Source organism: Phycodurus eques, chromosome 14 (genome assembly GCF_024500275.1).
Source record: "Phycodurus eques isolate BA_2022a chromosome 14, UOR_Pequ_1.1, whole genome shotgun sequence".
Taxonomy (NCBI): domain Eukaryota; kingdom Metazoa; phylum Chordata; class Actinopteri; order Syngnathiformes; family Syngnathidae; genus Phycodurus; species Phycodurus eques.
The window spans coordinates 16414019-16430255 of record NC_084538.1 but is presented as its reverse complement, the minus strand read 5'-3'; the positions used below and the strand labels follow the sequence as shown (position 1 = coordinate 16430255).

The window sequence follows — 16237 nt, the reverse complement described above, 5'->3', positions numbered from 1 at the left end:
GGACTTCATGATTCCTTCTGCTGAGGATCTGTATGGAGATGCAGATTTAATCTTCAAGCAGGACCTGGCCCCTTCTTTTTCTGAAATGTGGTGTTACCTTTATGCCAGATGTAATGGGACACACACCTTCCAAAAAGTTCAACTTTTGTCTCGTCAGACCACAAAGTATTTTCCCAAAAGTCTTGGGGATCATCAAGATGTCTTCTAGCAAAAGTAAGACGAGCATTACTGTTCTTTTTGCTCAGAAGTTGATTTTGTCTCAGAACTCTGCCATGCAGGCCATTTTTGCCCAGTCTCTTTCTTATGGTGGAGTCATGAACACTGACCTTAACTGAGGCAAGTGAGGCCTGCAGTTCTTTGGATGTTGTTGTGGGGTCTTTTGTGACCTCTTGGATGAGTTGTCGGTGCGCTCTTGGGGTCATTTTAGTCCTGGGAAGGCTCACTACTGTTCTATGTTTCGTGCATTTGTGGATAATGGCTCTCACTGTGGTTCGCTGGAGTCCCAAAGCTTTAGAAATGGTTTTATAACCTTTTGCACACTGATAGATCTCAATTATTCTCATTTGGTCCTGAATTTCTTTAGATCTCAGCATTATGTTTAGCTTTTGGGCTACTTCACTTTGTCAGGTATGTCCTATTTAAGTGATTTATTGACTGAGAACAGGTGTGGCAGTATCAGGCCTGGGTGTGGCTAAATAATTTGAACTCAGGTATGATAAACCACAGTTATGTTTAAACGGGGGGGGGGGGGGGGGGGTTGGAAATCTCTTTTTCACACGGAGCCATATAGGTTTGGATTTTTTTCTCCCTTTATCATAAAAAACATTTAAAAACTGCATTTTGTGTTTGCTTGTGTTGTCTTTGTCTAATATTTAAATTTGTTTGACGATGGGAAACATTTAAGCGTAACAAACATGCAAACAAATAAGAAATCAGGAAGGGAGCAAACACTTTTTCACACCACAGTACAAGTTGTTCCTAGTTGACAGACATTCTAGCAAAAAAGTTCGTATAAGTACACATTGCTCTTTATCATGCTCACTTGGACCAGTCACAAGCATGGACATACACAAATCCAAGAAACAACCCTCTCATTACACTCGGATGATGGATAATTTCACAAAAGTAAGCCATCTGGTAGGCAAGGAGTTATGCTAACCTTCTGATGAATAATTAGTGCATCTTTCTGTTGTTTTCCCAAGAACTGCCTATGAACTGGATATGCCAGACAAGCACTAGCAGTGTTCACACTGGGCTTGTTTGCAGAGAGGGTGAAGGTCATCCACTGTAGTGAGCTGAAGTAGCCAACGGTTTATTTACAAACCAGTCATCGGGCTACTGCTGTATATCCTTCTTTCACTAAATACTTATTTAGCACACACGGTCATTTTAGAAATATGTTGAAATGTTTAAATCACGGCGGCCGACTGGTTAGAGCGTCAGCCTCACAGTTCTGAGGACCCGGGTTCAATCCCCGGCCCCGCCTGTGTGGAGTTTGCATGTTCTCCCCGTGCCTGCGTGGGTTTTCTCCGGGCACTCCGGTTTCCTCCCACATCCCAAAAACATGCATTAATTGGAGACTATAAATTGCCCGTAGGTGTGAATGTGATTGCAAATGGTTGTTTGTTTCTGTGTGCCCTGCGATTGGCTGGCAACCAGTTCAGGGTGTACCCCGCCTCCTGCCCGATGACAGTTGGGATAGGCTCCAGCACGCCAGCGACCCTAGTGAGGAGAAGCGGCTCAGAAAATGGATGGATGGATGTTTAAATCACATGTAACTATTTGAGAAGCTGAACGTGTGAGATATGTATACCACCTGCATTATTGATATGCCATTCCATGCTCAAACCACAAGCTAAGAACCCCTGATATGAATACCCTCATTAGCATTAACCCTGTGCTAGATGACACTGCAGGTGCTCCACACTGATGCCAAAATGGAGATGAGGGGAGAGCAAAGGAATCCTTCCAGGGCACTATATGCTGAAATAAGAGACAGAGGACTCTTTTTAAAGAATCAAATCAGAGAGGTTTCTGTTAGGCTAGTTGATGTATTTAAAAGCCCATAGCCTAACACAGACAAGAGAGATTAAATTTAAAGGTGGAATATTATTTCTATGTGGTACGTGTTATTCTTATTCAACTCGGAAAAGCTACTGATTTTCAAATTATTTCATGTAACTCATTCACCGCCAGCCTTCCCAGTTAACATGGATATTTGACTTCTAAAGCCGTCAATGGCAGTGAATGTTAATGTCATGTGCACAGGCCTCATGGTCATTGTTTAACATTCTAGAGTAGTTATAGTGGTACCTCAAAGTTAAACCACAATCTTTTCAGGTGCTAGTTAAGATTAAAAGAGTATCTATCAGTTAACAAAAATATTTGCTAAGGAGCAGTTATGCACACACCTCACTGACAGGTAAAACAAGCCCTACTTGAGTTGCTGTATGTTCAATGGACTAAAGTGTTTTGCGTACATTTAAATTACATTACCTACGTTACCTGAAGTTTGGTGGGATGAAATTGGGTATGATTCTTAAGAATTACCCGATGACGAATAGGACCATAATTCTAATCCTTTTTTAAACATGGACATAACTTGATATGACCAAATGACTGATTAATTAAGTTTTGAGCAAAAGCTACACATCAAATGACTACAGCCATAAATACTTGGTTCAACACTTAATTACTTTGAGATGTGTACACAGTGGAGGAAATAATTATTTTATCCCTCACATATTTTGTAGGTTTACCCACTGACAAAGACATGAATGGTCTGTAATTTTGATGGTAGATGCATTTTAACAGAGAGACAAAATATCCAAAACAAAATCTAGAAAATCTCATAAAACAACAGATTCTAATTATTTGTCAATTCATTTAGGGAAATACAGTGGGTACGCAAAGTATTCAGACCCCCTTAAAGTTTTCACTGTTATATTGCAGCCATTTGCTAAAATCATTTAAGTAAAATTTTCCTCATTAATGTACACACAGCACCCCATATTGACAGAAAAAAATAGAATCGTTGAAATTTTTGCAGATTTATTAAAAAAGAAAAACTGAAATAATGTGCTAGTTCTTCTCAGATCTTGGAGAACTGCTCCAAGGTCTGGAGCAGACAGTCAAGGTCACTATGCATGCATGCTGAAACAGTAGAGTGGATTGACCACTTTGTAAGAAAGGCCAAAGCACTATTATTGCAAAGTCAAAAGTAACAAGATAGTAGGTGAAGCATCGTAAACTGGAGGGGAAAAAAAGGCAGATAGTGTCGACAATCCCCAACAATATATCAGAATCAGAATCATCATTGCCAAGTATGTCCAAAACACACAAGGAACTTGTCTCCGGTAGTTGGAGCCGCTCTCGTACAACAGACAGTCAATTTACAGAACACTTTGGAGACATAAAGACATTGACAAAAAACAATTGTGCAAAAAGATGCAGAGTCCTCTAGCACTTAGAGCAGTTCGAATGACTAATATTGCAATAGTCCGGTGCAATGACCATTGTGCAAAGGGCGCTGAGACTTCAAGGAGTGTATGCGATTTAAAGTGACGAGTAGTGCGATCATCTGGGACAATGTTGGTTGTGCAAATGTTACAGATACTCCTCAATCAGTGTGCAAATGGAGCAGATGCTACTCTGGCATGAGTGGCCAGTATATGCAAATAGTGCAGCATGGCGAGACAATTATAGTGAGTGCACGAGTAATACATAATTGGCCCCACAGAAATTGGGACAATAATCAAAATAAAATTAAAGGAGAAAGAATCAAAGAAACAAAAGAGAAAATGAGTCTGTGCTACTGGAATAGGCTGATGACTCTGAGCGCCCAAAAGTCATGCTAAGAGATTTGCATTAGCTACCAGTGTTACCAGCCAAAATTCAAAAGCCAGGCTCACCATTGGCCCAGCAGTAGGCGCGGCATGAGGGCCAGCGCACTGCATGTGACAGATCAGACCCTAAAATTAGCCAGTTCCACCATAAAAGGAAATATGCTGTATAAAATTCCGTTGTACACAACAGAGGTAATACACTGTGAAGACATTTCATAGGGTTTTTTACAGTAATTTACTGGCAACACTGTTGCCATTGTTGTCTTCATTATTGTAACTCTACCCTCTTCAGCCACACTCACAATTCCCTCCATAACCTTCAACTGGTCCAGAGCTCCGCTGCACGCATCATCACCAAAACCCCCTTTCCATCACATCAACCCCATCCTTTTGCTTTGCTTACTGTGATTGTGTGTGTTGGGTTGTAGTGCATTAAAATTGGAGAAACTGGTGGGAGTGAGGCGATACAGTCACAGGGCAATAATGATCAGCCACTGTCACCCCCACCCAGCCGACCAGCTCCCCAAAGCATATGTTTAATGTATGTAGTGCATTATAAATCTGCGGGTGAGAAGCATGGCGGGCCAGAGAGCAGGCCGGAGTGCCGGGACACCAGGGCAAGTGTTCTCCCCAGCCTGACCTTGCCCTCCCCCAACATACGGGTGTATGATGCATTAAAACTCGAGGACCGGCAGAGCAGTGAAAAGGGGGGGTTTGGGCGACCAGACCGGAAACCAGCACAGATGCGTCACCAACCAGCACAGCGCCCGCTCCACCATACCTGGTGCCATTCCCCCAGGGAACCCTGAATGAAATATGAGTGTGCCCAATGTGTATGTACAGTGTGAGTATTAAATAATGTGCAGAGTGCGTGAGGTAAGAGGCCCGGCCCCACCGGTTGACAGACCACAGAAGAGGGGGGAAGCCCCCTCCCCCACACCCCACGGCTAATTCCAAACCCTCACCCACTCCAAAATCAACCTGAGGTCAGTGGGCAGAGCAGGGCCCAGAAGGTGGGCCTGACCGAGGTGTGAGGTGCTCACCCCCACCGTGAGCCCCACGACAGCCGGGTATCCCACACAGCCCGAGGGACAAAAGGGCGACGACCACGGCGGCGCACCCCCAGGAGAAGGAAGAGGAAGACACAGGCCCAGGACGCAGCAGCATGGAGAACAGGACGAGACCCCGGAGTGGGGCCAACGGGCACCACCCTGGTACCCGGGGAAGGGGAGCAGCCCCAGGATCGGCATCCCCCAGGAGGGAAGCACGGACACGACCGTACCCAAGAGGAGGAAGGAGGAACAGGCCTAACATCCCCAGAGGCCAACCTCGCAGATCCAGAAGGATAGGGTTTAAGTGCATGCAAGTGACCCTTATGGCATGCACAGGGATAAAAATGATTTGGTCACATTACATTGGATTTACTTCCCGTCGGTCTGAATGTGAGTACGAATGGTTGTTTGTTTCTATGTACCCTGTGATTGGCTGGCAACCAGTTAAGGGTGTACCCCGCCTCCTGCCCGATGATAGCTGGGATACGCTCCAGCACGCCCGCGACACTAGTGAGGAGAAAGCGGCTCAGAAAATGGATGGATGGATGGATGGATGAAATATTCATTGTCGTGCTGGAAGTCCCATTCATGACCCATTTTTAGTTTTCTGGCCGAGAGGAGGAGGTGGTCACCCAGGATTTCATGGTACAAGGCTGCATCCATATTTCCCTCAATGCGGTGAAATTGATCTGTTGATCTCCACCTCCAAACTTGTTGGTGGGGATGGTGTTCTTGGGGTCATAGTTTGAATTCCTCTTCCTCAAAACAGAGTGAGTCAAATTCATTCCAAAGAGCTCCATATTTGTCTCATCTGACATCAGCTTCTCCCAATCATTCAGGTGTTAATTGGTAAATTTTGGAGGGGCTTGTACATGTGCCTTCTCGAGCAGGGGGAGTTTACAGGCGCTGCAGGATTTTAATCCATTACGGGGTCGTGTGTTAGCAATGTTTTTCTAAGTGACTCTGGTCCCAGCTGCCTTTAGATCATTAACAAGCTCCTCCGGTGTAGTTCTGGGCTGATGCCTCACCTCTCTCTTGATCACTGATACCTCACGTGGTGAAATTTTCCGAGGAGCCCCAGACCAAGGGAGATTGACAGTCATTTTATGTTTATTCCACTTTCTAAATATTGCACCAACAGTTGTCTCCTTCTCACCCAGCCTCTTGCCAATGGTCTTGTAGCCCACTCCAGCCTTGTGCAGTTCTACAATCTTGTCCTGCGAATGTTCTTTGGTCTTGCCCATGATGGAGAGTTTGATGCCTGATTGATTCTGTGGAGTGGGCAAGTGACTTTATACAGGTAACAAGTTGAGATAGGCGTCTTTCATTCAGCTAACAAATTTAGACTAGGAGTGCTTTCTTAAATTCTTTATTGTTGGTAACCGATCAAATACATATTTCACTCAAAGAAATGCAAATACATTTTCATCTTTTTTTTTTTTTTTTTTTTTAAATACATGTAATTTTTCTAGATTTTCTTTTATATATTCTGTATCTCACTGTTAATATAAACGTACCAACAAAATTATAGACCACTCATTTCTTCAGTGGGTGAAGTTCCAAAATCAGTGTACTGATTTTGACCACTGTATGTGGCATGGCAAAAGTATGAGGTCTAACAAGTGCTGTACTGACAAAAACTCTGAATGGACAAAGGGGAATCTTTAGTGTGCCTGTCTGTATTTACAAAACCCTATTTATAATGACATGCCAACAGGGTTGGTGATGACTGAAATAATATGGCAGTCATGCAACTGTAATGTTCTCACATTAATCACAAAAATACTGTATTTGGCAGAATTATGCATTCAATAAATCAGTGAAATTGGATAATTCTGAACATTGTTTTTGTTGGATATAATTTTATTATAACACCACTGTGCCAAACAGCATGAACGCCTCTTGACTTAAAGTCATTCTGGCTGTGTAACAGATTGGGCTCTTTAGGTCTTCTTAGAGCACAGCATGATCTCTGGGAAGCATTCGCAAGAATTGGCCAAGTCTGACCGTATCCCATTCTGAGTTAATACATTTTGTAGTGGTTATTTCCTCGACTTGCTCAGACAATAGCACCAAAAAAATCAATTGTTTTGAAAAGAGGGGCATCACTTTGGTTTGTTATTAAATTCTATAATTTTGAGAAAATACTGCAATTCAGTTCCACATAAAGTAGAAAATGTCAAGTCCAGTCCATTGCTAATAGTAGTTATGAAACACCAAACCATACTAAAATTTCACATCGGCAACATGCAAATTTGTACCTGGCCATCTCCTAATGGTGAATGATGTTTGATTAAACAAGTAAATCAAGATCTCTACTTGATAGAACATTAATTTACATCACATGCTTGAAAATAAATAAAAATCCAGCTAGATACCGTCATGGTAGAATCAAGATGTAAATCGAAAGTCAAAATAGTACTCAAAAAGTTGTACACTGAACAAAAAATATTTTTTGGGAGAAACAAGTAGTTCTATTCAAAGAAAATGTAGTATTTTGTAGTATTTGTACAATTGTATCATATGATGGACGTACACTGTATATCAGCGTTAAGATGCTGAGTCTGCTGAGGATCATTTCGAGTTTCACAAATAAAATATTCAGTCTTATGGGACATCAACTTCAATATGAGCAGTTTAATGTGACTGTGCGAGCATTTACTGTCTACTTAAATATTTAAACAAATACTGTAATTATGATAACCCCCGATTAATATTTATTAGAACGAGATAGCAGCTGCTAGTTTTATACTATTGGGTTTGGGTTTGTGTGGGTAATGGGGATTTATGGAATGTTTGGAATAAAATAAAACATACTTCACAAAGACTGTATTCTTATAACATTACAACTTTAACATAATATGACTTTATTCTCATTCCAACTTTTATTTTGCAGCAAGGTGGACAACTGGTTAGCACATCTGCCTCACAGTTCTGAGGACCGGGTTTCAAAACCCGGCCCTGCCTGTGTGAAGTTTGCATGTTCTCCCCGTGCCTGTGTGGGTTTTCTCCGGGTACTCCGGTTTCCTCCCACATCCCAAAAACATGTGCCCTGCGATTGGCTGGCGACCAGTTCAGGGTGTACCCCGCCTCTTGCCCGAAGATAGGTGGGATAGGCTACGCCCGTGACCCTTGTGAGAATTAAGCGGCAAAAATGGATGGATGGATGGATTCTTATACAAGTGGAACAACGTAAAAAAGCATTTTGCTATAGCGTTTGTGACGGTAAATTAGTTTCATCATCATTCCAATGACCGATACATATCTGTCAAATTAAATAGGCAGCTATACAGACAATTATAATTAGACTTTACGCCAATCTGATCGCTGTGATCGGTATCGGCCGATAATTAGCATTTTATGCTGATCGGCTTTCATGTCGTCATCGATCGGCTCCGCACAAGACATTTAACTCTGCGTCACCGTCGCTTATGAATCCAAAAGCTAGTTTATTTTTAGCCTTGTCACGTGTCTTGTGGCGCAGTACTGTAACTATCTGACGGCCAATAACGTTTTTTCAATCTTGTCGGTGAAAAAACACGTCGCCGGTGTGTAACTATTTTGCGCTGTATCAGACAAACAACACGTAAGTTATTTGCAGTCTGTGCACAACTGAAGTACGTCGTGGGGAACGTCATCTAAATGCTTCAACACAACAAATTTGATCGGGCACCTGAAGAATGTACACAAGGAGGAGCATAACGCGTTCAAGCAACGCAGCATGGGGGGAAGGGAAAAAAAAAAGGGAAAGCCAAACGGACACAAACTCTGGACAACAACGTCCATATAGCCGGCGGGAACAGTGAAAAAGTTAGAGTAAGCATGTCATTAACAGTATTTATTAAACTAATTTAATTGGAATGAAGTAATTTAATTACAGTAAGTTAGCACCCATTATTTCTGTCATGTAATGTTGATTTGATCTAAACTTATGTCATTGGCCAATCCTTGAATGCTCCCTAGAGGTCATTGATGTTTTAACTTTTGTCTAAAATGCTAGAGAATAATTTTGAGGTGGGATGGACTCCAGCACGCCCGCGACCTAGTGAGGATAAGCGGTACAGAAAATGGTTGGATGGATGGATACAGTACTCGGTATGCAGTACAAAAGTATTTTCAATAAATCAACAAGTCATCTAAATGGACACATTGCTCCATCTTGTGATCAGACAGGTGATCGGTTATCGGTTTTTTAAACTTGCTGTTCGGTGATCGGCCCCAAAAATCCTGATCGTGTAAAGCCTAATTATAATGTGGTGATGTACAATGTGGAATTCTACCAAACTCCTCTAAACCTGAACAAAAATAAACTTGAACAAAAATTTGACAGTTTATATATTTGTTTTTTTTATTAAAACCATCAAGTCTTACTGGAATGCATGCCTAAACAAATGTCATCTCATTGTCACAAAGACCTCGGTTTAGGAAGCCTGAAAGCTGTTAACATATTTAGTTTTTTATGTATATTTTTGATTATGCTGATTCCCAAAACAAAGACCAGCATCAACAAGAGGTGTTTAGGGGTTTTTTAAAAATGTGAGATGAGAAGACTATACACTTTACGTTATATTGTAGATTGAGATCCCAGTGTTATCAAGGTCAAAATGCAGGCTGTTTTATCGTTTTCACATTTAACTATTAATATTCCATAACTTGTTTTTATTTCGATTCCTTCTTGGTGGGTTTCTTCCAATTGCTGAAGAGAACTTCTTTTTCTGACCCACTAGATTGGCTGAAGTTGTTCTCCCTCACTAGTTGCTCTTGACGTCTTAATCTCCCAGTAGTGACAGCCAGTCACAAGATGGATATCTCCTTTGAGCATCACTAACTATTTTCCTAAGATAAACATTCTCACTCTGCAGTCAATGCAGTGACGAGATGACAATGGCTCGGCACGCGAGTGGCTTAGAGCAACAAAGAATCTGAGGAATATCCATTTGGGCAGTCCCTCTGACTCTTTGTTGCTTGCAGGAATACAAGTAGTGGGAGATTTGCTGGCCTCCTGTAATTAACAACATCCAAACCCAGCTAGGCATGATCAGCATATTAACATGTAGCCGCTTTCGCACTCTGTCCCACCGATCTGAGAAGAAAAACAAAATGAGGCCACTCTCAAAATAGCTCAAACCCATTGCCTGCTTTTTTTTTTTTTAGGTTTAACATTGACAGTATGACTTCAACAAGATGTTTTAAATTTTACACTGGAAATAAACACCACAGAAAGATATCAGTGATGGCTAAAGGAAAATTATTAGGATGACTGTAGGATGGGAAAGGGAATTTATTGCAACATAGCGTTAGCGATGAATGAGTACTCTGTCCTGGCTGGTCAGTATAGAATCGCAAAATAAAAAATAAGTCAACATTGGAAGTAAACAGGGAACAAAGTGTTCACTGCAAAATAAACTTTGTGTATCATGAATGTGTCATAATGTAATTACACAGATGACACCCAACTCTACATATTTTTTTTCCACTTTCCACCTTCTACCCTCCTTTTGATTACCTTTAAATGAAATCAAGTGATTGTTATTATTTCCTCAAACCCAACAGCAACAAAACTTCCCAATGGCACATAGTTTATCCTTTCCAAAGCTCCCATTTTTCTCGCCATATGGACAATCCTGCAGTATGCCCCTGCCCTCAGGTCAAGAGTTTGTGTCGGGATTACACATTATCATTCATTTTCACCTTTCACAATATCAATGTTTCTTCATTGAAGAACACAATGTTAATAATGTTAATAATTTTAAAGTTCATGTGTGTTATATGTATCATTTGTTTTGCAAAGTTTTACTGTCAACGTAGCATTCAATGGGAAGATAATTTTATATTAAAAATCTGCTGGCATTAAAAGTTACGTATTCCAGTCAGCGAGCATACATAGTCCACGCTGGCAAAACGAAATGAATTTAATGAAAATAAAACTATATGAGAAAATAAAGGGTGTGTCAATATTCCTATTAGTCCCTGTACTGCATATTATGGCATCACTCATTAGTGCTTCTTGTCCACACAGGAACCAGCACCAGGAGGAAATCCTTCCTTTGCTTAAAAAAAAAAAAAACATGGTGGAATCAGTGATGGTTGGGTGCGGTCGGCAACAACATGCAAGCTGTACTACTCAACTGCTGGACAAACAGTCTAGCTTTATCTTTAACTGCAGAGATGGGAAAAAAAACACATGCACTCAGACAGAGTCTTGTTTTGACCTACACTTTGAATTGCAACACACTTGACATTGAACTCAGGTGCAGTATAACGGCAGAAGAAACACAACTAATCTAGAATTGCATTACAGTGATATTGGATGCCACAGATTACATGAGCGGACAATGGCGTAAAATCAATATACCAGCAACACCATCTCAATAAAAGTGTTAGGAAATGGGTCAGACTCCGGACAAGCCTAATTATAGACACTCATATGTCTGGTCACTGAAGCTTTTAACAATATACTTTGCAAGGGATTAAATTGAGCAAGTGCCTAACCACAGCATATACAGATACCTAAATATGTGATTTACATTAAAATGCTTTAATAATAGTTTGCAACAGTTTGGCCAGTCAGGTGCATTGAAACTCCTCCCACATGACTCCTTAGCAAATCAACAGAGGAGAGAAGTCCAAGGAAGAAAGTTCAATGTAAACAGATAACATTGTATTTTAAAATATGAAAACAACTATTAAAGAAGGTGATAAAGCTGTTTAGTTGTTGACATTAGTTCAGCCTGTTTCTATTCTAAATAGTTTGAAAATGTCAGGAAACCGCTTGTACTCGTATTGGTCTCACCCACCAATCCCAGCTGACTTTGGGCGAGAGGCAGGATACACCCTCAACACGTAACCAGTCAATCTCAGGGCACATATAAAGATACAACCATTCACACTTACATTCACACTTATGGACAATTGAACAGTTTTCAATAAACCTAATATGTATTTTGGAAGATGGGAGGAAGCCACAGTATCGGAAGAAGACCCACAAAATCATTAGAAGAACATACTAACTCCACACAGGAAGGCCTGAGGCAACACTGGAACAGAGAACCTCTCTACTGTGAGAAAGACACATTAACCACTAGTTCACCATGCTGCCAGTTTCTTTAATACTTACTATTTTGAGTGACCATATTCCTAGTGACGCCACATCGTCCACTTGAATAAATGAATTGAACTATTCATCCATCCATTTTCTGAGCCGCTTCTCCTCACTAGGGTCGCGGGCGTGCTGGAGCTGATCCCAGCTGTCATCGGGCAGGAGGCGGGGTACACCCTGAACTGGTCGCCAGCCAATCGCAGGGCACATACAAACAAACAACCATTCACACCTACGGGCAATTTAGAGTCTCCAATTAATGCATGTTTTTGGGATGTGGGAGGAAATCGGAGTGCCCGGAGAAAACCCACGCAGGCACTGGGAGAACATGCAAACTCCACACAGGCGGGACCGGGGATTGAACCCGGGTCCTCAGAACCGTGAGGCTGACGCTCTAACCAGTCGGCCACCGTGCCGCCTGAATTGAACTAGTTCATTTTAAAAATTGTGAACTGAACTTTGAACTACTGTAGTTCGCGTGGAAAACAAACTTTCCAAGCAATGTTTATAAGTCACACAGGGACATTTAATATTTAACTGCTGAGACCATTTAAACTCTGTTGCTACAGGAGCACATAACCTTTTGGTGGTTGTTTCTGCCAATTTGTTTGATATAACTTGTGAAACACCAGTAATATTGTTTTATTTCATTCCCAAAACAGCCATCCATTTTCTGTACCACTTCTCCTCACGAGGGTCGCGGGCGTGCTGGAGCCTATCCCAGCTATCTTTAGGTGAGAGACGGGGTACACCCTGAACTGATCGCCAGCCAATCGCAGGCCACATATTAACAAATAACCATTCACATTCACACCTATGGGCAATTTAGAGTTTTCAATCAATCTACCGCACATGTTTTGGGGATGTGGGAGAAAACCGGAGTACTTAGAGAAAACCCACGCAGGCACGGGGAGAACATGCAAACTCTACACAGGCGGGGCTGGGATTTGAACCCCGGTCCTCAAAAGTGTAAGGAAGATGTGCTGTGAAAAATGATTCAATTTCACTTAAATGGTATGAAAATTTATTTACTATGAAGAATGTATCTTTGTTCATTTATCTATGCCAGTGACGTATAGTCAGGGAGAATGAAATGCTCTAATTGGTAGATTTTTGGTGACATTTTTCTTTGTTGTTGTTGTGAGTTTTTTTTCTGATGTAAAACATATATCCTGAATCTGTAGAGATTAGGAAACAATTGTTGTCATTATTTGTTTGGCAACATTTTTGATTACATGGCAGTTTGTACTTAACTTCCTAGTTAGATTAAATGTGCACAAGACGTTAACAGAATGTCACTGATAATTATTTTCAAATGATAAATCTCCAGAGTAGCGACTTGGTGGTAGTTGCTCCTGGCAATAAAGATGCGCTATTAGTATTATCACTTCAGATTTAAGCCTAAATTGCTTTGTATCTGTGCAGTTGGTGGCAGTTCAATCAATGGGAATCAATGTTATCAGTAAAGACAAAGGACTGAATATAAACAATGGTTGTGGTAGGCAGCTCAAAGACTGATGCCCTAACGAGGCACCGTCAGTTAGCATTGCCAGCCTCGTTAGCAGCCAGGGGAGCTAGCTCAAGGCAGCGAGCATCCACGTTACATCACAACGGATTATAGTAACGTCAAGCAAAATGGACGGACGCAGGAACGGTGTGATAAACATGCCAGAGTGCGAGTCGAGCCGCTTTGAACACGAGCGGAACGTGTACGCTGGCTGAGTCAAGCGAGCATCGTCGGTGACAGGCTGCCTGCTCGCCGACCGAGCGACCTGCCTGAAGAAGATAAGCCAGTCGGCTGTTGCCAGCTAGCTAGCTCCCTTAACTTAGCCTTGGAGATGCAGCATCAAAAAGCACGGGGACATTTCACTCACCCAACAGCGAGCGCAGGTGTTTCAGCCGCGTCAGAACATCCTTCTTTGGGTCCAAAACTTTCTGTGTAGATTTCTTGACGTCTCCATGGCCCCTTCGAGTGAACATTCCGCTGTAAAATGCAACCGTGGAAGCCGATCACCTGTGTTGTTACCATACACCGAGGCGCCAGTGTGACTGTCACTTCCCTCACCACAACTCGATGCTTGCTCGGTAAACATTCGCCCAACAGCCGCCAGTGTTTCCCCCCCCCCCCCTCTTCTTCTTCTTTTTTTTTTTTTTTTTTTTTTTTTTGGGCTGGAGTGTAAACACGGAAGCGCGTCTGACAGATAGGAGTGGTCTGACTGTTGGGCTACGCCTACTGGTATATAGCGTAACAGTTGACACGATGTGTGGATAGTTTTAATTTCAACTGTTACCCGTGTTACTTCTATTATCTTTTCTAGTATATAAACAATATATAAACGACCCCTTTCCCACTATCTATCTACCTATGAAGCAGTAAAATGTCCACTAATTCAACCACGCAAAGTTAATTCGCATGTATAGAGTCAGTCAATAGTCAATACACATAAATGTATACATTGCGACATAATACAGCAAAACAGCTTTCATATTAGAGGCTGACGACACATGGCTCCAAAGCGCCTCCTGGTGTTTTGTAATAGAAAGTCACTGGATGAAATTGATCCATAGCTAGCTAGCTTTTAGACGTCCAATACATGTACGTAAAATGTTTTTGTTTTTTTTACACGGAATATATCAAAATAACAGTAATATTTGTAATTCAATTATGTGCACATACAAAAGAAAACAAATACACTTATTGGGCTTTCGGGTGAAGTTTCAGGATGAGGGTTAATATAATATGCACAATAACCTTTACACGTGAACGGAATTTGACCTTCTCTTAACTTTTGAATGGACATGTCCAAATGCTGGATGGTTCAGAATTTTGCCGTTCAACACCATCGAGAAGAAGTACTGAAATATTGAACACTTGGACATGTACACTCAAAGATTTAGTGAACATTAAATGAAGTTAACTTGCTAAGGTTATACACTAGTGCATTTAAGCATCATCCTGAAATTTGACCTGAAATCACTTTTTTTGTAAGTAGTGTATCATACATTGTAATACTGTAACCACGTGTCTCAATAAATTAAAATATTGTGAAAACCCTTATTTCAGAGTTCATTTCACTATGTGAAACTAGTGACCTTCACTATCGCGTGATTATATTTTGCTGTTTATGTTTTATACAATTTGGATGAATATACAGTAGCTCATAGCATTATAGCTCACGTCGAATGAAAACCCCAAATTCGCCATCTCAATAAATATACATAAAACAAGAAATACTAAATGATAAAGTATATAAATTCGGCTCATCTTTGAAAGCCCATTCCCCGAAGTTCTGTCCTTACCCTTGAGATTTGCATCTGTCAGGTATGATGTCAGTGAAGAGCATATTGGCTTTGATTTGTGAGTATATACTGCGATCTGGAGGAAGCAGCTTTGTATATAATTGTTAACCAGTGTGAAAATCTGCACACATATCGCAAGCAATGCAATACATAGTGCAGTTATGAGTTCTTCTCAGCCCCCCAAAATGGGCTATGCCTATGGCCTATGAGAGATGAATTTATTTTTATTTAACTGTGTGTTCTTTTTAAACAAGATAGAAAAAGTGTACAAACATACAGTACTTGGTTGAAATGTAATATTTTAAGAAGAAAAACAGAGCAATTTAGAATTTTTGTTATTTTTAGTACTCACTATAGAGGGCAGGTTTGCTCCATAAAATTACATGTTGTTAATGTGTATGTGGAGGTAATGTATCAAAATGCGGTGTTTTCCCAGAAATGTTCATCAGTGACATTTACCTTGCCTGGCTGGGAGGTCAGCACCTCTAAATCTTTGATCCTAGAATTCCCCCTTTGTGAGGCAGTAAAAAGAAAGATTTAGGGTTGAAATGAAAGTGTAGTGTTCTTGAAATTGTTTTCAGTTGGTTTGGTCAGACATTAAAAAAAAGGTAAGATAATGCACTGATTGATATTGAAAATAAATTAAAAAAAATATTAGTGTACTTGATATTCTATGAAACCTCATCTTTTTAATCTCTGCCTTATCTCTCACACAGTAAACCTTGTATTTGTCATTGACTTTTTACATTGTCGTTATCCTCACACTGTATGTTTTAATACATTTATCCGTGATTGATTGTTTTGTATACTTTTTGAGTCTTTGTCAGTTGTTTTTAAACCCCATTTTGTTTCTTTTTCTTTTGTTTTCTTGATTTTTTTTGTTTGTTTGTTTTCACCCGCACAATCGACCCACGGGGTGTCATGCAGGCAAATATACTAAT

General features: G+C 40.9%; 1 protein-coding gene across 12 annotated transcripts in view; it reads right to left on the bottom strand.

The window, feature by feature from the left end:
• The window catches only part of ralgapa2 (Ral GTPase activating protein catalytic subunit alpha 2), a 131617-nt gene extending 117493 nt beyond the window's left edge, over positions 1-14124 (bottom strand). For all 12 annotated transcript variants that reach the window (XM_061695388.1, XM_061695390.1, XM_061695393.1 and 9 more), the window contains exon 1: positions 13871-14124. In XM_061695388.1, coding sequence (XP_061551372.1) covers positions 13871-13976 — 106 coding nt within the window. In that variant the 5' untranslated portion in view covers positions 13977-14124. The remainder of the gene's footprint in view (positions 1-13870) is intronic.
• Positions 14125-16237: the final 2113 nt, after the last annotated feature.